The 26,239-nt window shown below is 37.1% G+C and overlaps 1 protein-coding gene across 3 annotated transcripts in view; it reads left to right on the forward strand.

The window, feature by feature from the left end:
• The window catches only part of PARD3B (par-3 family cell polarity regulator beta), a 1,037,301-nt gene that overhangs the window by 801,297 nt on the left and 209,765 nt on the right, over positions 1-26,239 (forward strand). For all 3 annotated transcript variants that reach the window (XM_082397042.1, XM_082397040.1, XM_082397041.1), the window contains one exon: positions 2,928-3,038. In XM_082397042.1, the coding sequence (XP_082253168.1) occupies positions 2,928-3,038 (111 nt within the window). The remainder of the gene's footprint in view (positions 1-2,927; positions 3,039-26,239) is intronic.

The raw sequence follows: 26,239 nt of genomic DNA on the forward strand, positions 1-26,239 counted from the left end.
CCTAAAATCTGTAGAGATCATGGCAACACTTCTGCCTTCATCAGCTTCCTGAGGCACTATTTTACCCTCACTCCCCACAATTTTGATTTTTTTTTTGCTTCAGTATTATTATATTTAGTGACATTTTGAGGGAAAATTATTTTTCTAAGTGATGTACTAAAGTATTAACTTCTCACATAAAGGAATTTAGAGTAATAATGTTGATCCCTAAGACTCTTCTGCATGGGTCTGAAAAGCTAAAGAATGTATTCATGGAAACACATTATTTAGATATCTCCTGCTTTGTAGGTTAAAGAGAGATCTTGATTATATTAACAAATCTGAATTATTTGCAAGTAAATGTTCTCATATTTTGTCTGTATTTTTCTCTCTTTCCTATTTACTTCTGTGAATGGGATCAGTTCATTTCTTCAGTGAGAAAAAGGAATAGATTCAGAAAAGGAGGCAGGAAAAAGGAAGAAAACAAACAAACAAAAAGAAAGGCTAGGGATGATGGAGTTAAAGCTGATGGTTGATCAACCGAGATCGCCAAACTAGACTGGATACAGCAAAAGGACTGAAGTAGGTGCAGAGGCAGGTGGAGAGATGGCAGTGGGGAGAGAGGAAGTTCATGAAAGAGACTTTGCTGATTGAAATTATAATGGAAAAATATGCAGAAGTGTCAAGGCTGGGAGAGGCTTCTGAGGAAAGCAGGATGCACTCTGTACTTGGCTAACACCAAGACTATGGATGTTAGCAGTGCCATCTTCCATGTGTGATATTCAGAGCTGCCTCTTGACCAATAACCTCCACTTTGGGTTGAAACGCAATCCAGAAAGAGACAAATATATACCCATTTTTGTGAAATTCTGATGAAGACAGGAATTTCTTACAAGTTTATAATTCAGGTCCTCGTGTGAGGAGACTCTGAGTCACTGTTTGTTGGGAGGCTAGGGGAGAGGGATGGGAGCAGGGGAAGGGGACAGTCAACAGCACATGTGTAATTTGAAAAGTGTCCTCAGGTTGGATAGATGGAAGGATGGATGGATACATAGATACATACATAGAATCACAGTTAGGATGAGTAAGCTAAAGGTATAAACACACACACACACACACACACTTAGTTAAATTTGTAGCTATCTAATAAGAAACAAGGGACACATGGGATTTCCTTAGATTTAAGAAGAGTCTTTACCTTAACTGAAGACTATGCATGATTGAGTGACTTTTATCCCTGGTTATCAGCAGAGCATCAGTCATTTTATTTTTTCATGTATGTTAATACCAAGACTATGGGAGATTGCTTCCAAAGAAAATATCTATTGGTAAAAATGCCTATCATTTAAGAATATGTTCTACCAATAATTAATTGCTGCTTTTTTTTTTCATTTCAAATGTGCAGTTTCATTTTCCCAAAAGTGCTAAGGAAACACAATGTTCTTTTAAAGTATCATAATTGCAGGGAACCCTAGTGTACTATTGTTTGGAATGCAAATTGGTACAACCACTATGGAAAACAATGTGGAGGTTCCTCAAAAAATTAAAACTAGAACTATCATATAATCCAGCAATCCCACTTTTAGGTGTATATCCCAAGGAGTTGAAATTAGGATCTCACAGAGATATCTGTACTTCTGAGTTCATTGCAACATTATTCATGATAGCCAAGATATGGAAACAATCTAAGTGTCCATCAAGATGAATGGATAAAGAAGATGTGGTATATGTGTACAATGGAATATTATTCAGCCATGAAAAAGATGGAAATTGTGCCATTTGTGACAACTTGGATGAATCTTGAGGGCATTATGCTAAGTGAAATAAGTCAGACAGAGAAAGACAAATAACTGTACAATGTCACTTATATGTGGAATCTAAAAAAGACAAACTCAGAGAAATAAGTAAAGTGGTGGTTATCAGGGGTTGGGAGGTAGGGAAATGGGAAATGTTGGTCAAAGGGTACAGACTTCCAGGTATAAGATTAATAAGTTTGTGAATCTAATGTACAGCATGATGGTTATAGCTAATAATACTGTATCATGCACTTGAATGTTGCTTAGAGTTGATCTTAAATGTTCTCACCACAAAAAAGAAATTGTAACTTCATGACAGGATGGAGGTGGTAGCTAATACTGTGGTGGTGATTCTTTTCTAATTTATAAATGTATCAAATCAATACATTCTACACCTTAAATTTACACAGTGTTCATGTGCCAATTATATCTCATTAAAACTGGAGGAAAAAAATAAAATCACCACTGTGCCCAGTTAACTACACTTATGCCAAGCACCGAGGAGGGCTCTTAGCACACTGACCCTGGGCTGATTTGGGAAGCCTGCAGCTACATGGGAGAGTGAATGTGGCCTGAAGGAAAATGTGCAGTGTAGGAGGTGACCCACGTTCTAATCCCAGTCCTGCCCTGAACTTGTTGGGTGGTCTTGGTCAAGGCCCAGGGGCTCTCAGAGCTTTTGATTCTTCATTTTCAGATGAGAATATTGAACTAGGTGTTCGGTGAAGTCCCTTGCAGCACTGTCACTATGTAATCCCATGAGTTTAATCTTCAATGTCAATGCCACCTGGAGCTCTGGAGGCCTATTTAGGAGGTCGGTCAGTGTTTAGCTATATGGGAACAACAACCTTTCAGTTCTTTAATCTCTACTGAATTAATGGTTTGAAATGTTTAGTCTTTAATCACATGATTTTGTGCAGACTGCACAGTCAATAGAAGGAAGGAAAGAAGGAAGAGAGGAAAAGGAGGGGACTTCAGTAACTGTATTATTTTTCTGATCTCAGCATCTTATTTTAATTCCATTTTATGTGAAATGATCTTGTACTGCTTAGAATAAAGAATTACAGTTTAATGAATTCATCTCATAAATATCTTCAATTAACCACAAAAAGAGCATAATTATCATTAACAATCATCTTCTCCATGTTTCACTAGATTTGGAAAGAAGAAAGATGATAAGGGCGGAAACGCTGAGCAGAAAGGTCCTCTGAAGCATGGTGGCCTGAGAGAAGAGGAGCTGGAAAAAATGAAAGAAGAACGTGAGAGGTGAGTAGAAATGCTGGGCCTCTTATTTTATTTTCATGTATGGTCCGTATTAACTTGGTTATATCATCAGTCAACTGGAGAAATCTTTTTTTAAGAAGCATAAAGGTTGACTGATACAAAAGGAGAGATACCTGATATAAATGGAATCTGCTTTATAGGGAATTTTTATTATATTTTGAGAAGAAACTAACTTCATGTTTTTATTATATCGGTACTTATAATTCCATGATGTGCTACCCCCAGTTTTGACTATATCAATACATATGTTCCCTATAGTTTAAATAAGGAGTTTTTTGTTTTTTGTTTTTTGTTTTAATAAAAAGGTCATCTGGATATTGATGTTTAGAGCTATCAAATTTCCATAGTCTGTTCCTAATTTTTGTCAAGCTGTTGTATACCTTCTTAATTTTATTCTGCTAAGCCCATTTGGGTACTGTAATATGAGAAGTACATGCCCTTCATTTTTAAAAAGCCAGTGCCTTTTATTAGGCCATCAGCAAGTTGCAAAGTATGTTGCCCATCTGTTAAAGGGCCGGTTTCATTTACTGAAATAATGACAGTTTGCAAGGGCTGAATTCTTCTATTTGAGGAACTTAATGTTCCATTAGGACAAGAGGTCCTTCACATATCTTTGATGTTAACTCTGGCATTTATCCCAAGTAGATGTATAAATGTCTGATTTTGAAACATGTAAGTGAATATTCATATTTCTCCTGAAAATTCTTTGCCTTCACAACCAAATGAAGCCTGGAGAAAGACTGAGATTATTACATAATTTTAAGTATTTGATGCTGACTTGATCATGTTTGAGGTCAGATTTGTGCAAATTTTTCCTTGCTTATTAGTAATAATAGTTCTTGTCGTTTGTAAAAAGTCAGTTCTTGTACTTATTTTAATACTCTAGCATGTGTACTAAGAAAATCATACTTCTTATTCATTGTGTTTTCTGGCACAGAGCAGGCTAAGAGTATCTAACTGTTAACCTTTGACCCCTATCTTGTGGCCTATTCCCATTGAGAAGGCTGACTTTATCAATAGCAAGAAAAAAACCCTATTTAGTCCTTTCTTTTTTTTTGAGAGGTTGATAAGCTCAGTTCCAGGGTCAGTGGAGCAGAAAAAAAGAAATCAAGTGCTTTCCATTGTTGTTGACTATTCACCTGTCAGAGTTGCCCCAAAGAGAAGAAAGATGAATTCTCCATCATAGCCCAAGATTCAGTAATCCTGTAATGTAAAATGTAATTCAGGCTAAGATTTTAATGCATCTATTGGCAAAGACATCTGTGCGGTGAGACCATGCCATAGGTCTTTACTGCTCCCCTGACTTCACTTTCTGAGGTACCACATTCTTGCCTCATCTTCAGGAAACTGAGCTATTTGCTAGAATGCAGACTTCACATTTTTTGCAGCTCAATACTTGCTTGGGGTTGGGGGGTTTCCTCTTAGTAACTAGGGAACTCTGTGCCAGCTAGAAAATTGATAACTCATAAAATAAGGTGGGTTGTCTTTAAGCAAGAGTTCATTTTCTTTCTGGTTTTGCCTTTAGGAAGCAGGTGCCTGAGGAGTTTTGTTCTTAAAAGCAGGACTGTAAATTCACCTCAGCTGGTTATATGGGCTTCAGGTCCAATTTTCTTAAAATATGTTTGGTCAAAATATTGAAAGAACTATAGTATTAGCCTCCACTTAGGCCACTTCCTGCACATGAACACATAAAACACATCTGATGTGGGTTTCCTAGAGACAACATTGTCTCAATCGTGTACAAGGGGAAAAAGTGGGAGAAGTTGATGTTATGGTTGGGTGCTATAGAATTAATGGCCAAGGGTATTTCAACAGCTCAGGGACTGAAGACCATAGAGGGTAGAATGAAGGCTGAACATTTGGCATCGCTCCCAACCCTGCAGTCCCATTTCTTGGCTCTCCATCATCCATTGGAAACAATTCACAACTCTTAAAGAACTCAGCAAATGTATCACTCTTCATGGCCTGGCCACAGGAAAAAAAAATAGAATAAAATAGGAAATAGTGTATACAAGTTCACAAAGTTGTCTTTTGTTCTAATACATTTAGAATTTGTTACCTAAATATGATTCAAGCCATCCAATTGCTTACTTGCTTCATCCTAGTTGTCATAGATATAATAGTTTTTCATTAACATATTCCTTTTTCAAAGAGTTTAAAGCACTTAAATATAATATATACTGTATATCACTGAAGCCGGCCTGCACCAGTTAATGAAAGATGATTATTAAGCTTTCAAGAATTCTGTGAGCTGGTTGCTAAACCGTTGGTAGCTTGAAATTGGTCATGGTGGGAGTATTTACACCACAGAAACTGGCAGATGATGGTAAATTGGGTTTGTTTTTTTTAAAGAGCCAGCTCACTAACATACCGCTGAGGGTCCATACCAATTCTATTTAGTGTATAACCAGGAAGAAGTTATCAAAAATAGAGGCAAAAGAAAAAAATACTCATCCAAATCAAAACACATGACTTCTTATAGATAGCTGTGTTTCTCAATATGGCCCATGGGCCACCTGCATCAGAATGAATGACTTGGGGAGCTTGTTAAAAAGTGAAAATTCCTGAGTCCCACACCGGACTTGCAGAATCAGAATCTTGGAAGTTAGAGTTGAGGAATCTGTGCTTAATAGTTACACCCAAATTGACTCTTCAGCAGCCTGAGAATCACTGAGTTTGAGGGACAGGATTTAGCTGGAACATTAGATTAAACTCTTCTCATTCTATGAAAAATGATGTACAGATTTTTTTCCCAGGAGGATTGAATAACCCAGTATAAAAAATCACCATCTTTCTTATATGCCCTCTCTGAAGCATCCTACCTTACTTGCACACTTTTTACAAACAAAAGAGGAACGCTTGCCAGCGCTCACTCACCTAAGGGAATATGGATCTTTCCCCACCCCATCCCCTCATGTGCACAAAACTTACAAAGATGATAAGTTTATTAAGAAATTTTTGGAAACATAAAAAGTGTAAAGAAGATTATTAACATCATGCATAATTCTACCATAATTCCATAACCACTATTAATATTTTTATGATATTTTTACTATATTTTTTTTGTTTGAAAACTTGGTATTCATACTGCATATACTTACTTTTTTCACAGAATTCCCATTATATTGTGAGCATTTCCCCATGTCATTAATGTTTTGAAATTATGTCATTTTGATGACTGCCTAATATTCTGTGAGATCAATATATCATAATTTATTTATCTTCTGTTGTCTTCAAATGTATAGTCTATTTCCATTTTTCACTGTTCCAAATAATACCTTGATGAGCATCCAAATACAAAAGTCCTTATAGATTACCTTTTAAATCATATAATTTGAAGGTTCAGTTTCCTTGTAACGGTTTTACTCGAGGGTTAATCTAACCTCAACTCTAAATTTTAGAGTTATATCATTCCTCTCATTATTTTTCTTATGATTTCCATATCTTGTTTTAATTTGCCTATGTATCTAACTCCGGATAGGGAATTGTTTTGGTGATATATATGAATCTTTTATTCATAGCTATAGCTATGGAAAGGTCAAAAAAGCCACAACTGGTGGATTGAGTTATTAGATTAGATTGGAGGAATGCAGAGTCTAGAACAGAGATTCTCAGTTCTTCGGGGGGTGGGGGGAGGCATGGAGGATGGAAATTTGCTTCCCAAGGAACATCTAGCTATATCTGGAGACATTTTTGCTTGTCAAAGCTTTGGAGGGGGTTTGGGGAGTGAGTTGCCACCACTGTGTACTGGGTAGAGGCCAGGGATATGGCTACACATCCTACAATGCATAAGACAGTCCCCGTCCTCAAACAATGAGTTATCCAACTCAACTCTCAATGATGTGGAGGCTGAAAATCCCTGTTCTAATCTCTGGACTTCACAAAGAGTAGGGGTACTCTCCTGGACATTAGAATTGTATTTTCTTATGATATCCTGTGGCTATTGCAGAGAGATATACCCCAGATCATATAACCCTAGAAGGATTATTAGCTATTTGAGAAACTGTACCCAAAGATTGCTAATGAATATTCCATCAATATAGGCTTGCAAGAAATAAGTTTTCTTCAAAAATTTATTTTTAACGCTGGCCTGCTAAGCATTGCCATCACTGATGGTGACCATTGATCAGATTTTGAATTCCAAGAAGCTGCAGGGGTTGACAGTGTGTCTGATGACAGAATCATCTGGAACAATGGACTGAATCAAACATAAAGGAACTTAATAGGAATAAATGTGAAGTCTTGCTTTTAGGTCCAAAAATGAACTGTACAAGCGCAGGATGTGCTTGACTTAATACCAAATATATGAAAAATTTGCCTGATGGTTTTAGTTGAGGGTAAGCTTAGCATGAGTCAACATGGGGATGTGCCTGCCAGAAACTTAATCCAGTCCTAGGCTACAGAAGTTCATGTACAAAAGTGAAGGAAGAAACAATAATTTCTATTTTATACTGCTCAGATCACACCTGGAATACCCTAAGCCTGTCTCACACACAGAAAATGGCAGCACTAAATCCATGTCTCCTGAAAAATATGGAAGGACCTGGGAATGCATAGCCTGCAGAGTTAAGACTTAGTTGATGTCACATGATTAAAGAACATTACGTAGAAGAGGAATTAGATGTATTTTATAGCATCTATTCGCTTTCCATTCTCTCTCTCTACTTATTCATCCATTCATTTATTTTCTTGAAGATTCTAAAAAAGAATTATTTTAAGAGAGGTAGCCTTCAGCTTGATAGAGGGGAAAACATCCTGACAAATTAGAGTGTCTCATGCAGTGGTGAGTGTATTGACACTGGAAATGTCTAATAAGAAGCTGATGATGACACTGAGAAAGGATGAGTGCATCAGGAAAGGATTGGACTAGCATCAGTTTCATAAACTTCAGTCACTGATATATTATCTTCATTGGTTTATTTATATCTATATATCTTCAATTAAATAAAAAGTTATATAAATGCAAAACCATGTAAATTAATATAATTAAATTCATCAAGCCACATACCGTCAGAAATCATCTTGTGTGCCATTAATGCTGCATGTGTCCTTAGATGATCGCTGTGGTCTCTCCCAGATCTTAGGGTCTGAGAAATATATAAATATCTGAGTGTAGAAGCATTTACTTTAAACTCCTTAGAGTGGCCTTTCTTGAACTGGCTATGGCATTGATTCATGGTAGCATATGCACTATTCTTATCTGAATGTATAAGCCCAAGTTTCTTGCTCATAATTGCATGTTAGGATTTTCTTAGTCTCATATTTGATTTCCTGAGCTGATCATGTGTCCCCTCCTGAAACAAGTCAAACAGTCCATGGCAGTGAAGCTCTGTTTTAAATAAACTCATCGTTTTGTTCACGCTCCAGTGAAACTGGCCATAATAAAACATTAGTTCCAAATGCTTATATCCATTGCTAGAAGGATGAATCCAATATTATGTTCAAAGATTATTTCTCCTAGAATTCTTTATCAAGCTAAATTAAATTAGCATTTTCCAGATATTCAGATTATGTAAATTAGTATGGTGAGCTAAAAGCAAGATATGGTCTTAGCAAGTCAGTAAACCATGTACTTTTATTGCTGTTGTTTAACATTAAGACTTTAAAATTGAAACCTTCTGCAAAGTGTGAAATTAACCAGATTCTAGGACCTATAAAGTACCTAAAAATATGCATGTTGTACTTGTATTGTTAATACCTTCTCAAAAATCAGGTGGAGATTGGTTAAAGATAAATATGTTCCCCTCGTTTATTTAAGATTATTGCACTGAGGGAGAAAATCTCCATTGACCAAAGCCTGTCTTCCATTAAAGTCCCATATTACTGATTCTGAATTAAATTTTACAAAATGAAACTTCTTACTAAAATTGGGGGCGGGGGGGGGAGTTTAATAACATATGAGTTTGCACTCTAAGATCTTCTATTACTCTTATACCATATCAGAGTTTATTTTGCAAGGGAGCTCATTTACCGTGTTAATGAAACATTGTTTTTGTAGATCTTCTTAGAATCTTAGGATCAGTGAGGAGTTGAGGGGGAAAAGTGGTAACCTCTCTAGCTTCAGCATTGAGAAGTATGAAAACATATGGCTCTTGTTTTCAACAACTGGCCTGAACGGAATGCCTAAGTGAGAGTGAAGCTAAGATTTAGGCAAGTTAATCGGTTTCAGTGTCTGCAGTCAAGGTTCTTAGTTTTCTTTCCTTTAGGAAGCCTTCCAAGAACTGCAGAGGCTTCTCCCTTGCCTTATCAACTGAGCTGCTTGTGGCCTGTTCCCTTAGTTTAAATCAATACATGTGTTTTTGATATTTGGCAAACCAAGATTTAATTATGCAGCTGCAAGTTCCCCACATAAACGAAATGCATCTCAGAGATATAAAAACATTCAGAAACCATTTAGAGTTTGAGAATACAAGTGGGTGAAAATCTATTCCCAACCTCTCAGCATTTTATTTAATTATGGGAGATTTTTATGTTACTGGAAATTGAGATGAGAACCAGAATAAGGCTAGAGTTGATCCAACATTTGTGCACACTGAAAAATGAAGACGCTTATTGTATTCTAAGAAAGAAAAGGAAAGTATATTCTGAATTAGTATTTTATGTTGTAACCTACATAAGTATTACACCCCTAAATACGTAGAGCAACAAATGAATTGATAGGATTTTGTCATTATTGTATCCTAAAAAGAGTGCATATTTTATTAAAGGAACCAGAAGGTTGACTTCTTTAATTTGCCGAGAGACTCTCTATAATTAATTATTTATTGAACTTAAACTTTGGCACTATTTAAACTGTTGAAAACACCCATGTTTTGGCATGATTACATACAAGTGATTAATTCAGCATGGTTTTACTCCTTTCTCAATATCCCTGTCTTTTGCAGTAGAATTTGCTAGGTCCTGTGGTATGGGCAAAATAAAATGTTGGAATGATTCCCAGCTTTAATAGTCCCAATTTATTATTACCACTGAACCCTGATCAGATCATGGGCTGGATTAGATCCCAGTTTTTCAAAATGCCCCAATTTATGGCTCCCTTAGAATCCCGATAAAAATGAATAAGGCTTTGGTTGGCTAAAAGAGATCCAGTTAATTACTTTTAGATTCTTATTAGATCATCACTGCATGGAAGTTATGAAAAATATTACTAGATTGCGTTTCTCAGGACAAGGTCATGTTCTCATTTTATGCTTACAGAAAGAAGCTATCAGATTTCTGTCTTTGATAGTACTAACCATCTCAGTAAATGAAAAGAGATTTGCCGTATCCTAGTAATTACTATTGATGCTTGTATTAGGGTAAGGGTAGCCTTTTCCCCTAGAATAAGAATTAAAAACAGAGAGAGAGAGAGAGAAAAAGAAAGGGTCAGCACGAGCTAGCACAAACACAGGGCATAGTGGCCACACACCCACCACCCCTCTTCCAAGGTGTATCTCTTATTTAGAGAAATGAGGGCGTGAGATACAGGGGGATGCAGGTAGTTTTAATAGCTGTACATTTTTTTTGATCTTCATAACAGCTATCTTCCCAGAAATGCTTGTGGTCACCAGCAAAATTTGGCACATGCCTATATTCCTAGAGACAAGAGATAGGAACACCTACATCCTCATGCCATGCCAGCATTTTTTATGAGCCAAAATCCTTTTATGCAGCTTGAGTCAATGTTAGAAGTGCTGTATTAGCAACTACTTGTCAGCCGAGCTGGATTAATACATAAAATGAATCACTTGACTGGCATGCTTTCCAGCAGTCGTTTAGACAAACTTCTAAGATCAAAGTACACCAGCTCTTTAAAAAAGTGTTGTAAAAGGATACTCTTATATTCAAATACCCTAGAGTGACATATTATATTATTGTACTCAATTGTAGTGCTACAATTACGTTCTGAAATACATTCTGGAAAGGAATTTACCAAACTACCTACAGTGATCCCACAGAAATGTTCAGAATATCTAATCTGAGAAAAACTTAGAAAGAAGTTCTAAATTCTGTTGATCTGGATATTTGGTTTTAATATACACACAAAAAATATATTCAATATAATCACCAAACTTTGGTAATTCACTGGATTTTTTGCCAGTCAGATAACAGATATATTTGGTTCAATGGAGGTTACGGACGGCAGAGGCAGAATTTGAGAACAGTTTCTGTGAAAGCTTTGGGTGGCTGTTACTAGGTAGAAGGACTTTGGTGACTAGAACTTAGAAATGAGAGTCCAATACCCATTTTATCAATTGTTTTCATACCTTTGGATAAACAACTTTTGAGGATGTATCCCTCTTTTTATTACCATGAAATGAAATGGCAATAATAATTCTTTAAGGCCTAACATTTTGTTTGGATAAAATGCTTTTAAACTAAGTTCCTTCAAAGATGAAAATTTCAGTAAATAAAAGTTAAGAGAATCCAGAATATTTACTGTGGACTAGTTTGGAGCTGGGCAGTGTACAAATAAACTTAATTTGCTGAAAGTGCTCTAAAAATGTGGACAAATCAAACTTCTATAAATCAAATAATATTTTCTAGAATTTCTAAAGTATCTCATCTTCACTTCTTATTTGGACATATGCTATGTTGTATCCTGCTTTAGGAAACTTCCATGACTCTACACCCACTCAGGAGGCCAAGATTAGTTACTGTTCCTAGAGGTTGGCAAAATCTGCAAGTTGAAAGGATACTCAACCTGTTGTCTTCCAGGTCTGCCTTGTTTTCCCCTCATATTCTTTATATAGAAATTCTAACCTAGACATGTGACTTATAAACACCAAACTTTGAATATGCTTTTTCCAAATTGCCCTGGCAGTTTTTTATAGTAGTGCTTTTCAACTGGGAGTGGTTTTCCCCCCAAAGGACATTTGACAATGTCTAAAGACATTTTTAGTTGTCACACGAAGGGGGAGGTGCTCCTGGAACCTAGTAGGTAGAGAGCAAGGATGTTTCTCACCATCCTATAATGCAGAGGACAACCCCCTACAAGAAAGAATTACCCAGCCCAAAATGTCAGTTGACAAATGCCAAGGTTGACAAACCCTGTTTTGGATAAATAGATAATTAGATTAAATAGATATAGGTATAGATATAGATAGAAATATGCTATGGATATTCAGTACATCTGCGATTGGGCCCAAGGATATGTATTTTAAAACTATTTCCCAGGTGTTTCTTATAGCTATGTTTAGGGCCAACTGGCCTGGGTGGTGGCCCAGGGGGAGGCATGTGGCCAAGCAGAAAGATTGCAAAACCCAGGAGTAGGTCAGACCCGTATTAAAGACTTGACTCTGCATGAGCACGCCGTCAAGCTACTAAACTGCCTCAGACCTCTGTGTTCTCATCTGTTAAATGAGAAGTCTGGCTTTCAGACTTTTGTGAAAAGTTTTATTTACGAAACAAGCACCTGGTTGACTCTAGGCGCTCAGTGTTATTTTCTGGACAGCTCTGGGGATTAAAGACCCCAGGTAATCCGTTTAGTATCATTTGGGAGCCCAGAATGCTCTGAGACACACCATCTGTGAAAGTTGCTGAGTTGGATACTGTCATGATGAAGAAGGCCAACTTGAACACAGACTTTGCCCAGCCGGGAGTCATGCCAGATATTCCCATTGAAGAAGCTTCTTCTCGTTTCTTATTGATCACCAGTTGGAAGTTGCTCCTCAAGCACAGTGAGCTAGGCACAAGATGGCAGCAGGGTAGCAGGGGAGGGGCGTTTGGAGTGCTGGCTGCAACCAGTGCTTGACAGCCATGGAAGCAAATTCAGGGAGGAGGGGTACAAATAGCATGGGTGACTGCCAGCCTCTCAAGTTCATGGGGTATGTGATTGCAGAAAACACTTGTAACCACAGTCATTAAATTCACGACATCTCACATTTGCATTTCTGTTAAACGTATTACGTTAAAGGAGGATAACTCTGGTCTGCTAATATTTCAAGTTCAGTCTTTGGTGGAAATGGAATGAAAGTGTCCTTTTCTTCCTTGTTTGCTGTCTCCCACCCACCTGTCCTTGCTCTGTAGTTTAATTACTTAATGACTTTGCAGTGCATCTGAATTGACTTCAGATTGATGGCCAGAGGAACCTGACCCCTTTCCCAGGCCCAAACTCCAGCCGCCTTCTGTTCTGTGCCCTTTGTTTGATTTTAGTATTGAAAGTTAAGAAGGTTGAAGTGGTTTGGGCTGTGGCACAAAAGTCTGCTTTGCTAGAGGTCACTTAAAAGGGCTTTTTTTTTTTTTTTTAACAATAGTAACAATTGGCTGTTTAGACGGAAGCTGTAAGTATTCATGTTCTAGGATGAACTTAACAAATTAATAATAATTTGTGAAATCATGATTTCTTGAAGCAGAGATTGCTAAATATAGCAGGCTGGGGAAGAATGGATCAGTAATAATAGCTTTGATCAAGGTCATTCCTCTCTCCGAACTTTCAATGGCTCTCTCGTCTACTGTGTACAGTCCAAACTCCTTGGCCTAATGTACCTGACTATAGCCTAGCTTTCTTATCATAATTTCCACTCCTGCCCAATGGGACCCGTGTACTTAGCCAACCTGGAATGGTCACTCTTTTTGAAACTACCTTAGCACTTTCCAGTCTCTGTGCCATTCCTAATACCATTTGCTTTGCCTCGAACACCGTCCTCCTGCCTCAGTTGGTCTGAATCAATGAAAATTCATTGAAACCCCACTTCTTCCATCATACCTTCCCAAACCACCTAAGTTGGAAGAAAATTCTTCCACTAAGTAACTTGGGTCAAGTTACTTAATTTTGCTAAGCTTCATTTTCTTTAACCACAAAAGGGGTAGATAACCATCGTAACATCATAATATTGTTGTGGGGACTAATTGAGACACTGAAGTGAAACATTCAGAATAGTGCCAGGCATAGAGATGTTCAATAAGTGGCGAACTTACCTTTTTTTCTTGGAGACTGTGTTTATTTGAAGGAGAATGAGCATTAATATCTAATAGTGTTGGATTTGAAGCCTGACTCTTCTGTGCACCCGCTGTGTGATTGTGCACACTTTGCTGAAACCTTCTGAGCCTCAGCTCACTCATTTGGAAAATTTTTTTGAAAGGAGAAATAATACCTAGGCTTCAGAGTTCCTGTGAAATTTACATAAGATGAAATGCTTAAAGCATCCAGAGCAGTGCTTGGCATAGGATAGATACACATTGTTATTACTGTTGTTATTTTGCTGCATTGAATTGTAGATGTCTGTGATTACAAACATGCCTTCTCTCCATAACTAGCTTGTAATTTCCTTAAGGCGAGGACCACATCATAATTATATTTCTGTTTCTCTCAGCATCTAACACATTACGTTTCACAGAGTAGGTACTTAGTACACAGTTGTTGAATAATGGATGAATGAATGAAGGAACAAATGTAAAGCTGCACTGATTCTAATTTTATTTTTCCAGTGAATAATTGCTAGAATGGAATCAAGAGGCAGAATAGGTTATATCAATGGTGGACAAAGGTATAGAGTTTAGAAGAATAAGTCTTTCCCCTGGGCTATGAAATGGTATCCAGAAGCATGAGATCATTTGTAAGTGGTAGTAGAACAGTGAAGATGGTCATTGACACATAGTGACCAGCCCATCAGGACTATCGACACCTGTTTCCCTGTCACCAAACCAGACCCTGAGAGACAAGACCTTAAAGAGAATGAAATTCATCCGTTTCACAAACAAATGGAAATGTTATGGGCCTAGAGAGGGTTTTTTTTTTTTTTTTTTTAAAGTGAGCTTTTGCCCCCATTCTCTTGCATTGGCTTAAATTTAACCAGCTGAAATTTTTAAGTACCATTCATTTCAACCTTTTAAAAGGAAAAATTTGCCTTTACAGGGAAAACTGAATTTGATTGTATAGATGAGACACACTGTCCTTGGCTTATTCTCCATCAAAGGAGGATCTTTTTTTTTGTGCTGCATGTTGAGACGATTCAATCAGAATTCACAGTGCAGATTATATTTCAGGGGGCAAGCATAAAAACTGTAATGGAAATGGAGAATCAGGAAAAATAGCGACAGCCATTTGTAATATACCAGATGCCATATAGCTACTCTCTCAGGGAGGCAATATTACTAAAATCCTCGTCTGCAATCAGGAGTCCACATTACCATTAAATTAGAGTCTTTGTCTTATAAGATAATTCCTTATTATACACTCTCCTGCAATTTCATGTCTTTCCTTCTTGCCTAGATCCTAATTCTCTTGAGGCATAGATTATAACTTCTGCTTGTTTCATTTCCTTACATCTCAGTAAAGAGAAGACATTTAGTAAAGTCCTGGTTAACTTAAAAGTATAAAATAATATCAGATTTAAAATAAGTTATTTATGTAATTTTAAAAGTAGATAAACTTCTAGTAATGCATGGGGAAAACAATAACGTGTATTAAAATATTTTGCCTAAAGTTCTCGCCTATTTTTGAAACAACAGTACTCTGTTTAAAAATTATTCTGATTATAATAGTAAGCACCAGTTTTAAAAAATAAAAAAACAAATGAGTGGAAAAAGAGTTGCTTAGACAAATCATTTTTAAAAAATAATAGTGAACTCTATTATTGACAGTATCAACAGCTAATTAAAAATTCTATTAGTGAAGATGTAAAAGATGGCACATTTCCAATTCAGATATTCCAGGCACTTAAAGATATTTTCAAATCACATAATGTGTCTTTGCAAAAATATAAAGTTTTAGCTGAACGAGCATCAAAGGATATTTTAGTGGGTTGACTTAGTTTAAGAAAAAAAATCACCGAGTCAAGAAAATGCAGTATAATTCACATGTTTTTAATCTTGTTATAGTGGATGTAATAAGAAAGCCAAAAGAGGATAATTTACTAGTTGGACTTTTAAATTTCAGAGCTGCATTTTGTAACAGTCACATAAATGCATATTAAAAAAAAAATCTGCAATGACTATTAAATGTTCCACTTTGGAAAAAACAAGATCATAGTTTTAACAAATGGTTCAGTATTACAGTTGGCTGCTTTGGACATTATTAAACCCAAATTGAGTATGTTCCTATTTTTTTTTACACAGCAGATTAAAAACTAGCTGTAGTAATTTTTCTAGTTTTTATCAATCAATCCTAGTCCCAATAATTATGCATTTACCTCGCCAATTTCAAAGGATGGACAAGTAAGGCCTGACAAAGAAATGTATTAAATGAAACCAGAACATTTTACAAAGTGTTAAGAAATGGAATGTCAACTCTTGAAGAAGCCTAATTCTTTTTACCAGCAAACAAAATTCAGTGCCAAGAAAACTGACATTATGCAAAAATATTCCCTGCCTCAAATATGTATGTGACTTAAGATAAAAGTGAATGCCATATCAATGACCAATTCATATCATCAAATGAAAACTATTCAGAGGAAATAAGTGGACTCAAGCTAGTCGTGCAACCTTCATTGATCAATCTGAAATAACCTCCTGCAGATATCAATTACCAGTAGTGGTTCACACTACTGTAGCTTACATAAGCTTGGCTCTGCTTAAGTTCAAAGAAAATTTTTTTTTTTTAAGTTACATAATAAACCAATATGGTGTGTGAACCAAGATGGAAATTTAAGTTACTGAAGATATACTTAGAGGTTTTGCTTCGGACCAGAAAAGAGGAACACATTTTACTAACAGCATGCCAACTAAAGAGGGGAAATTGAGGAAGATCTCCAAATATCACAAATTAAAAATAAAATGGGTAGTACGGTTTTACAACTTTTCTGGAGCATTTGAAAACATATAAAACTGTGTAGACATGTTTATGATTCTATTTACACATTCATTTTTACGTTGCTTTATAATCAGATAGCATAAGAAAGGAATTTTTTCATCTAAAGGAACATAAGAAACAGTGTTGGGCATAGACTAGCTCAGAAGTGCTTACGTTTTATTTTATTCCTTTGTGGTATCTGAGGGCATCTTTCTGGTATTAAGAGAGCTTAGCTGGCTGAGCTAAGATGTTTCCTGTTTGTGGGAACATCTGTAATAGTGTGTGTGTGTGTGTGTGTGTGTGTGTGTGTGTGTGTGTGTGTGTGGTTGAGAGTTACATAGACAGGTAACTCGCATATGGGTTTCATAGTGCCCGGTAGGGTGGTGTACTTCTCAGCCCTGTCTTGAGCATTTACTAATCATTCCTTGGCAGATTGGAAAAGTAGCAGTTTTCAGGGTTAAATGAATTATGGCACAGCATCAGCTTACGTACTGCATAAAAGGACAGCCATGAAGAGGGCAGGAGGGTTACTTGGATGCAGGGGCAGGTGTTGAAAAGAAAATGAGAAAAACGTCGGTTGGGGGAATGGAACACCTTCTGGGAAAAGTAACAGTCTCGCCTCCACACTTCGTCCCTGAAATGCTGCTGAGGGCCTGAGCCTGCAGGTAAGAACACCACGCAGGGAGGTTCGTTAATTTTGTTCAGTGCAGACAGCTGGTTGGCTCAATAGTTAAGGCAACGTGCTAATAAGGTTAATATTATAAAAACTACACCTCTTTATGAACCATTGATGTATTAAATATCTCAGTTAAGCACCCGTCATTGTCCAAGTACTGTAATAGGGTCTAAGGACTCAGAGATTAATTTTTTAAAAGGATCAAGAGGGGATCTTTATCCTCAAGCAATTTGCAATTCTTATAAGTAGCCCGAAACTGTACCTCCAATCCCAGGTGAATATCTAAAAGTGTATTCTCCTGGACAAAGACCTTCAGGCTAAGAAAACATGTGAACGCTTATTGTCAGGGAGAACGACTGAGGGCACCCTGGAGCATGTCATCTTTATATTTGAAAGGCGGCATGTTCCATCCCATACAGAGTTTATCAAGTGCATCTCGGCACCTCTTCTTCGTAGCCCTCCAGCCTGATCCCCATATGCTGGAACCTTCCTTAGAAGATCAAGCCAGCCCCCTTTGCCTTTTATGGAAGTGCAGAAATGTTTCTGAATCTGTTCTGTGTTTAACAGTCCTAGGTACCATTCACACAGGATGTATACTAGAGGCTAGCCTTCTCGAGGGGCCCTCCATTGAGGTCTTTGTGAGTCCCACCTACTTCCTGTGCATTTTAAGATCTAACAAGCATGTTTCTTTCTAACCAGCAGTACTCATTTGGCTAAACTATTGCTAATCCTTACCGTCTTCTATTCATTTTCTCTTTTTTTTTCCTTCTCTCTTTTTTTATTTTTCACATTTCTCATATGAAAGGTCACCTTTAGTTGGTCATTTCAGTTGAATAGGTCCCAATCTGAGTTCTAAAAACATGTAAGAGAGATTTGTATATTGATGACTTTTAATATTTTCGATCATCTGAAGAACTAACAGTCTACTTTACATCCCTAGATCTTTTTTCTCGAGATATACAATTAGGCCTTTGAATCTGAAGTTAAATTGAAGTCATAGGAAATTTTTCCACTTAGAAGATTTGGGTAGATACTTTCTGCTCTGATTCCCTTTTGGCTTTTTAATTAGTTTTGGACTGACTGCTTCTATAATTCAGCAAACATTAATTGAGCAGCTAGGCACTTAGGGGAAGTAACACCACAACCTAGTCCGTACCCTCAATGAGTTTATGATTAAGAGAGAGGTGAGGGACCAATACACAACTAATTGCAGTAAAGCTAAACTGTGATAAATACTGTAATGGGATATAAAAATGCTATATGATCACAGAGAAGGCAGCCATGAAAAAATTGTGTTACAGCTGGGACAGTAGAGCAGACCTTCTTTATCATCCAGTATATCTAGACACTTACAATGAAATCATTAAAATCAATTATAAAGTACAACTTAACTGTGTAGAAAATTGAAAGAGACTTTTAAAAATTTAAATTCTTAATCCCATCAATAATCTATGATATTTTAGCTAACTAGAGGGGAATTTAAGACTCTGGAAAAAATTTTATATGAAATCTAAGGGAGTTTCCGAGCAGTCAGGGTACTTTCTATTATAGTTTCTTTCTCTAAAGCTGAGAAAGAAGACAGTTGAAAAGTCTAGGGCAAAACTTTCTGGGAAAATAGCAGTTCATTGAGTCAGCCAGATAACTATGGGTTATAAGTTTATATTACTGAAGACCTAGTCTGCAGAAAAATACAAAATTTCTTTAAATATTTCAACTATGAACAATAATAATTTTAGTAGTCTGGAACGTATTTGTCAAAATATTTCTGTTGATAGGTGGATTACGCACTATTTGTATATGGGTCTATATGCTAGACCCGTAATCAAAACAGGTAGAGCACCATAATCAAAAAAGGTAGAGCAAATTGAACTTTTGTTACAGTTTTGAAAAACTGAAGAAGCAAACTAGGGTGACAAAAGGCCTTTTTTTCTCCCCTTTTGCCCATGGGCACAAAACTAGCTAGCGGCAGAGCTTGGTTTCAAGCCCAGGCTGTCTGGCTCCTTCTCCAGACATCCTGCTTCTCCATTTCTGAAACAGCAGTGTTAGGGGATCCATCAACCTCTGCTGGTCTACTCAGAAAAAGGCCTTGCTTCATTGGGGCTGTACGGGTGAGGATGCGCCCTCCCATGAAGATCTTAAGGCAGAAATATAAATGTAAATTTCACTGATTAAAACCATAATTAATTTATTGAAACTGAATTGTTATTATTTCAGAGACGAATGCATATTGGAATATGCTGATTATTTTAATGAACCAAGAGCCTCTTCTGGGATGCTTCCACGGTATTATTTGCAAACAGGTCACTGTAGATTTTCTAAGAGGGGGAATAAAAGATTGCTGCTCATTTTCGAGTTTTGCTTTTTTAAAAATGCAGAAGAAAATGTGTGCTGTCTAATGTATTTGGGGGAGATGATAAGAAGATATCTTTGTTTAGGAAAGGCCTGACATCATCTGTTTTAAATCCACAGCTCTCCTTCTGGGGAGTTGTTTCTTGTGTTACAGATGTCAGCTGCCAGGACCAGTTTGTATAGGTGTTGTGCCCACAGTAATGTCTCCAGTATAATTGTTATGTTTGACATTTGGAGACATTTATTTAGGTTCCTTCTCCTCCGTTCCACAGTAAACATGTTTTCGATCTGTTCATGGCACACAGTATGAAAGCTTCCAGAATTTGGCTTACTTTTCTCTTTACGTGCCATAGGGTGTGGGGTTGGTTTCATTACTTATATTCCAACATTGCAGAAAAGATTAACCTTGACACACCATCCCAGGCTCTGAAAGAAAATAGGGCATGCCTAAATACTTTTATTTAGGACCCATCAATTCCATTTATTCATGATCTGTATTAGTTTCCTATTGCTGCTATAACAAATTATCACAACAGCACAAATGTATTCTTGTACAGTTCTGGAGGCCACAATTCTGAAATCAGTTTTATTGGGATGAAGTCAAATCAGCTCAGCTGATTCCTTCTGCAGGCTCTAGGGGAGAATCCATTTCCTTGCCTTTTACTTAGCTGCCTGCAACCCTGGCTGATGGCTCCTTGCTCCATCTTCAAAGTATGTCTCTCCAGTCTCTACCTTCATTGTTACATGGCTTCTCTCTCAGACCCCGCTTCCCTCTGCTTCTATGGTCACATTATTGAGTGTCTACCACGTGCCAGGCAGTGTGCTAGATCTGACAACAGCCAGTAAGGTCCCTGCTCTTGTGAAGCTTACATTCCTGTAAACAGATAAATGAAAAAATAAAATCAAGTAGTGACAGAATTATGTAAAAAATAGAATAACGTGATAGGGAGACAGGACTGGGAAGGGTGTCTGAGGTGCCGAGACTCAAATCACAGTGGTGAACCAGCCACAGGAAGACCTGGGGGCAGAGAGGGTTTCAGGCAGAAAGAACAGCAAGTGTTAATGAAGCCTGAGGCAAATGATGCCACAGGATTGGAGTTTGGTAACGAGGACAGAGAGTGGCATAAGCCAAAGTCACAAAGGACTTGTGTCTAATGATACAGCCTCCTCCTTCATAGTAAGGAGATTGGATTTTGTCTACGTGTAAAAGGAAGACATGGAGGTATTTTACACAGAGAAGCCGTTAAACATTTATTCTTTAAGAGATCAGCCAGGCTGCTATTTAAAGAATGAATTCTCCCTGCAGGGAGATATCTAGCCATATCCTTCCTCTCTTTTAAAATGTATGCTTCTTTACTGCTCATAGATGGAGCCTGAATAAGATCTAAATCTCAGGTATTAATCGAAGGAATTGAAAGATGTTTCCTCACATCTTAAAATTCAGACCACTGCAGTACCCTGCTAACTACAATAAGATATGCCAATCCCTCCCTTCTTCCCAACACTTTACAGGCTTTACTTTTTACTTTACTTTGGCAATTTATGGTTCCAGTAAGAGGTAAACCAGTCCTCTTTTCAATGTTAAGAAACTTCCTATATTAAGTATAAAACCTGGAGCAAAGGATCCTAGTTGGACCAAGGAGTAGGGAGCCAGTTGAGTAGTGGCATGCTGTGGTCAGACCTGAGGGTGAGCGCTCCAAAGATTATGGCTGGTATAGTATCTACTGGTCTTTGTGAAGGAGCAAATGAGGATAGATCAGTCATTAGACTCCCATGTACAAATGCCCATTGCCTATCATATCAAGTAAAAAAATCCTTACTGTAATTCTCAAGACCATGTGCATATAACATGTGGTTCTTTAAAAAGCCTCCCTCAAATCCCCACCCACCCAGGTTGGGACCAGTGGTTATGGTTGAATATTTCTCCTTAATACCCATTAGAGAAGGCCTGGGGTCATTTCTGGTAGTTATCTTGTTACCTAATTGCCTGACAGCTCTTTGGCAGAATCACCATAGGCAGCAGGCACCACGTGGATTAGCTTGTTGGACCTTCTCTGATGACTATGTGATCGTGATCATCTAAAATGATTGTTGGCTTTTTTCCATGATCCATCTGTAACGTGTACATGGGGGAGGGCCAGTTGCCAAGTATGCTCCTGGTGCTGGCTCATCTCAGGCCTGGACCCGTATTAAGCAGACCCCATCCCTTTTGGAATTAGGAGGAGACCTTAATTTTCAGACCTGATGGGCAAGGCTGTGGGTCTTCCACCAGGCACTCAAGTGTCCCCTGTCCTTTTCATTTAGTCTAGCATAGTTTTTAGTACATAGTAAACGTGGGAACCAAAGAAACCAAATTGACTACCAGTCGCCCTTTTTGGCATGTGTCTGGACTTCTGAGAATATTCTATATGGTTCCTCTAGGACAAAGTCACATCTTTAAAAGCCAAAAATGACAATCCTAATAAGCACTGCAAAAAATCGTGTGGTTGAATAAAATATTTTTGCTAACCTATGTAAAGTGTATTGCATAAAGAGAATAGGAGGAAGAAGACTTTACTTTCTGTTTCTTTTAAAACTCTCCATCATTGGGGGAACACAGCTTTTCGTAAGAGTGCCCGTCACATGTTGGCTGGATGAGATGGTGGGTATAAAGCATGTATTTATCCTTGTCTCAGATACAGTCATGGTTCCATAACTAAAATGGTTTTTTTCCAGACCCTAGGGAGGTTGGTAGTATTTCTAGAGTTCTTCATGAGCCCAGAGTTCTTTTAAAGAAGATTCTATGTGACAAGGGGGTGGACATTCATGGCCTTGAGAAATCTGGCATCTATGGCTAAGAAAACAAAGGAAAGAGAGCAACATATGCTGTGTGGGTGCCCACATTCCCAGTGCTTCAGCACATTTTTTTATGTGAGTTAGCTTTGAGAGAGAGAGATCAAAGACATGTCCAGGAGAGCACTGCCCAGGTGTGAAATTCCAGGTGACAAAATGGAAGGAAAAGAAGAGTTATAAGGGAAAGGAAAGGAAATGAAGCTAGTTTCCTTTGATTCTCTGTATTTTTCCTGTTTCCTCCCCCAGGAAGTTTATGTAGACTTACAGTTCTCCCAAACAGTCAACATTAGGGATTCATCCTCATTCTTTTCCATACGATGACAACCAACACCATGTCAAAGGGCAGCCATTTATTTTTGCCGATATCATGCCTGGCAGGCCCTAAGGTTAAAAAGTGCTGTATTACTGATCATTTTAATACAGAAAACTTACCTTCCTCTCTGCTTCCCACAGAGCTACAAATAGTGGACACATATGAACTAGGGGAATATTAATAATAAATAAGGCTATTTTTTTGCTATGTACAAATGTCAATAAGAATAAGAATAAAGCACATCAAGTCATAAGCTTTATCCCCCCAGCAGAGCCCCCTCAAGGGCAGATTCTTATACCTCATTTTTCAGTGTTAGTCTGGCCAGCAACCTGGGAACATCTCCTAATGGCTTCAATGCCTAATGACATTATTTGTAGGGGCCACGGTATAGGATTGCTATAAGGGAACTATGCATTATCAGAGAAGATAGTATGTACTCTGTCACTCGTCCCCTCCTCCCCCAACCTCTCTTTGGGGCTAATTTCCCAATGAAGGCTAAACATGTTTACTAAGCATTTCTGAGAAATTTGTCCACATTATGAGAATACAAATTACAGGAACTCAATACATTAGCAATGGAGAAAATTTAATGGGTCTGAGAAAGGTATAAATTTAGGGAAAATGTAAATTGCAATAATAGGAGAACCTTCACTGAATGGCAGTTCTCTTGAAATGGTAGTATTTAGTAGCAGTGGGAAGGTACTAAAGAATCTTGCCACCTGACACTGTAAAAAATGCAACTAATAGGTAAGAACTGAAAATTACTGCCATGATTTTAGAATATGAAATCTATTCATGGTCAAATAGATAAAACCCATTTGATATGGGCAATTTGGTTGGTTCTTGGCTATGTGGGATATGGAAATCTTTTCTGTGGTCATCCCACATAGGCAAAGAAAGAACCAATTAACCTCTCAGGGATATCCAGAATGAGAATGATCTGAGGCCACACCTGACTCTCACGGGCTTCCCAAACTTCGATGCCTTGACGTGCTGTAATGAGCATCAACATGCCCTTTGCCCCACGACATTTGGCAAACCACGGGCACAAATTCATGTACAATATTCTGTCATAATATCCACGAGACATATCATTATTTGATTCTGCAAACCAGGAAGGACTCCATGGGCTATGTGTGTGTACAAAGAGAAAACCATGAAGAAAAAGTCTACTTAGATGATTCAATTAACAGCATTGAAGAATTTGCATGTCAGCATTAGTAGAATATAAAACTTGCTACACAGAAATATATTTACTTATTTATTACAAAAGAAGTGATAAATTATCCTGTCAATCTAGTTCCCTTACGACATCAGGTCTGGTTTAAGCTAACAAGAAAAATGGACAGGACAAAAGGAGATCATTTAGAAAATGTTATAGGCACCTGGGCAGGAAGGAGAAAATAGTAAAAATTATTAATGCAGTTGAAATAGCTTTGTCAAAAACAAGAAACATTGATCACAAAGATTGCATGTAACTCTATTGGCTGGTTAGAATAACAATAATGATGATAATAATGAAAATAATTTAAAAAACTGTAATTGTTCTTGGTCAGGTATACTTGCAGCTTTGAAATGGCACTCACGAGGAAAAGCTGAAGAAACTGGGCCTATTCTCTGGAACAAAGGATAATTGTAGTGACCTAATTGCAGCTTCTATTGTAAAAGCAGAAATGACAGCAGGACAAATTATATCCACTGTCAAAAAAGAAAACTGTACAGCAGGTAGTTTATAATCTCTTCTAATGATACTACTTCTTTTACCCTATAGCTCTCCCCTGAAAAACCTTTTCTGACCTCGAACACTGTCACCACTACAGGTAGCAAACCTCCTCTTCTACTGTCTATTCATCTCTGGCTCTGTTGTTTGGGCTCACACAGTAGCGACAAAGAGAATTCCAGCACCTACATCTTCCTAGCACTGGTCAAGTCAGTCAGAATTGTACTGTTGACGCATTCCACGTGAGACAAATCAATCAAGAAACAGTATGCAAAAGTAGCAACATCTTAGAAAGCTTTTGAGGGTAATTATAAAGTGTGAAATACTAATCAGTAATTTTTAAGTGGAATTATAAAAGGCAAATGACAAACTCAGAAAAAATATATGCAACTTCTATCACAAAGAGCTAATATCGCTACTACACAAAGGTCTTTGAAAAATCGAGGGGAAAAATGACAATCTGATAGAAAAATCAGCAAAAGATACGGACAGCTCACAGAAGAGGAAATGAAAAGGGCCCTTAAACATATGAAAAGATACTCAGCATCACATAATAAGAGACAGGCTAATTAAAACTTTACTGAAATATCACTTCTCACCTAGGTTTATCAAATATCCCAAAGTTTGACACTGTGTACTCTGTTGGTTGGACTGTAGAGAAATGAGCCTCCTCCTACACTGTAAGTGGTAATGCAAAATAGAACAATCATGGAAGGAAATTTGTCATAATCTGGGAAAATTACATGTGAATTTCTCTTTGACTCAGCAATCCTACTTCTATGAATTCATCTAAAGCCACAACGGCAAAAATATTTTGCGGAGATTTGTCATTACAGCGTTATTTGTAACAGCAAAAAATTGGAAATAACCCAAATACCCAAAACTTTATGATTCATTAGAGAAACAAAAACATGTCCACACAGTAAACTACTATGAAATTTTTTTTAAATGAGAAAGATCTCTGTTTACTAATATGATATTTTCTTCTAGATACTGCCATGTAAAAAAGTAAAGTGCAGAAAAAAATGCTAAGTAATCTACCTTTTGTGTGAGAAAGACAGGCTGTAAATATATAATCCTGTTTGCTTTCATTTGGAAAAGTAAATATATATTGCTTAAGATAAAGAAGACTGTTGAAAGCTGTATACCTACATGTTGTATACAGTTGAATTTGGAAATATAAATGTTTTACATACTTATCAAATGAAATTAAACTCAAAGAAAACAAAAAGAAATCCCTAAAGATGGAAAACAAAGCAAAATGAATAACCTAACAAATTGGTTGCATAACGTCTCAGGAAAAAGAAATACTTGAAGTGATATGGAACACAGCATTTTGACTCTACATATTTAATAGGATACATTCTAACGAAAAATGGAGCCATGAACATCTTAAACTTCATTCAATAGTTTGTTAGTATTATTGGTGTTATTGTTTCAAAACAATATGTATGTAAAATCATATATATGATAATACAAATAAATATTTATGTCATTGGTATTAAGAATCAAGATTTTTCATTTTAAAAAGAGAGAAACAAATCTAAAAATTTTTTAAGTTAACATCCTGTAATGTTAAATC

This window comes from Balaenoptera borealis, assembly GCF_965194805.1.
Source record: "Balaenoptera borealis genome assembly, chromosome: 6".
NCBI classification, from domain to species: Eukaryota; Metazoa; Chordata; class Mammalia; order Artiodactyla; family Balaenopteridae; genus Balaenoptera; species Balaenoptera borealis.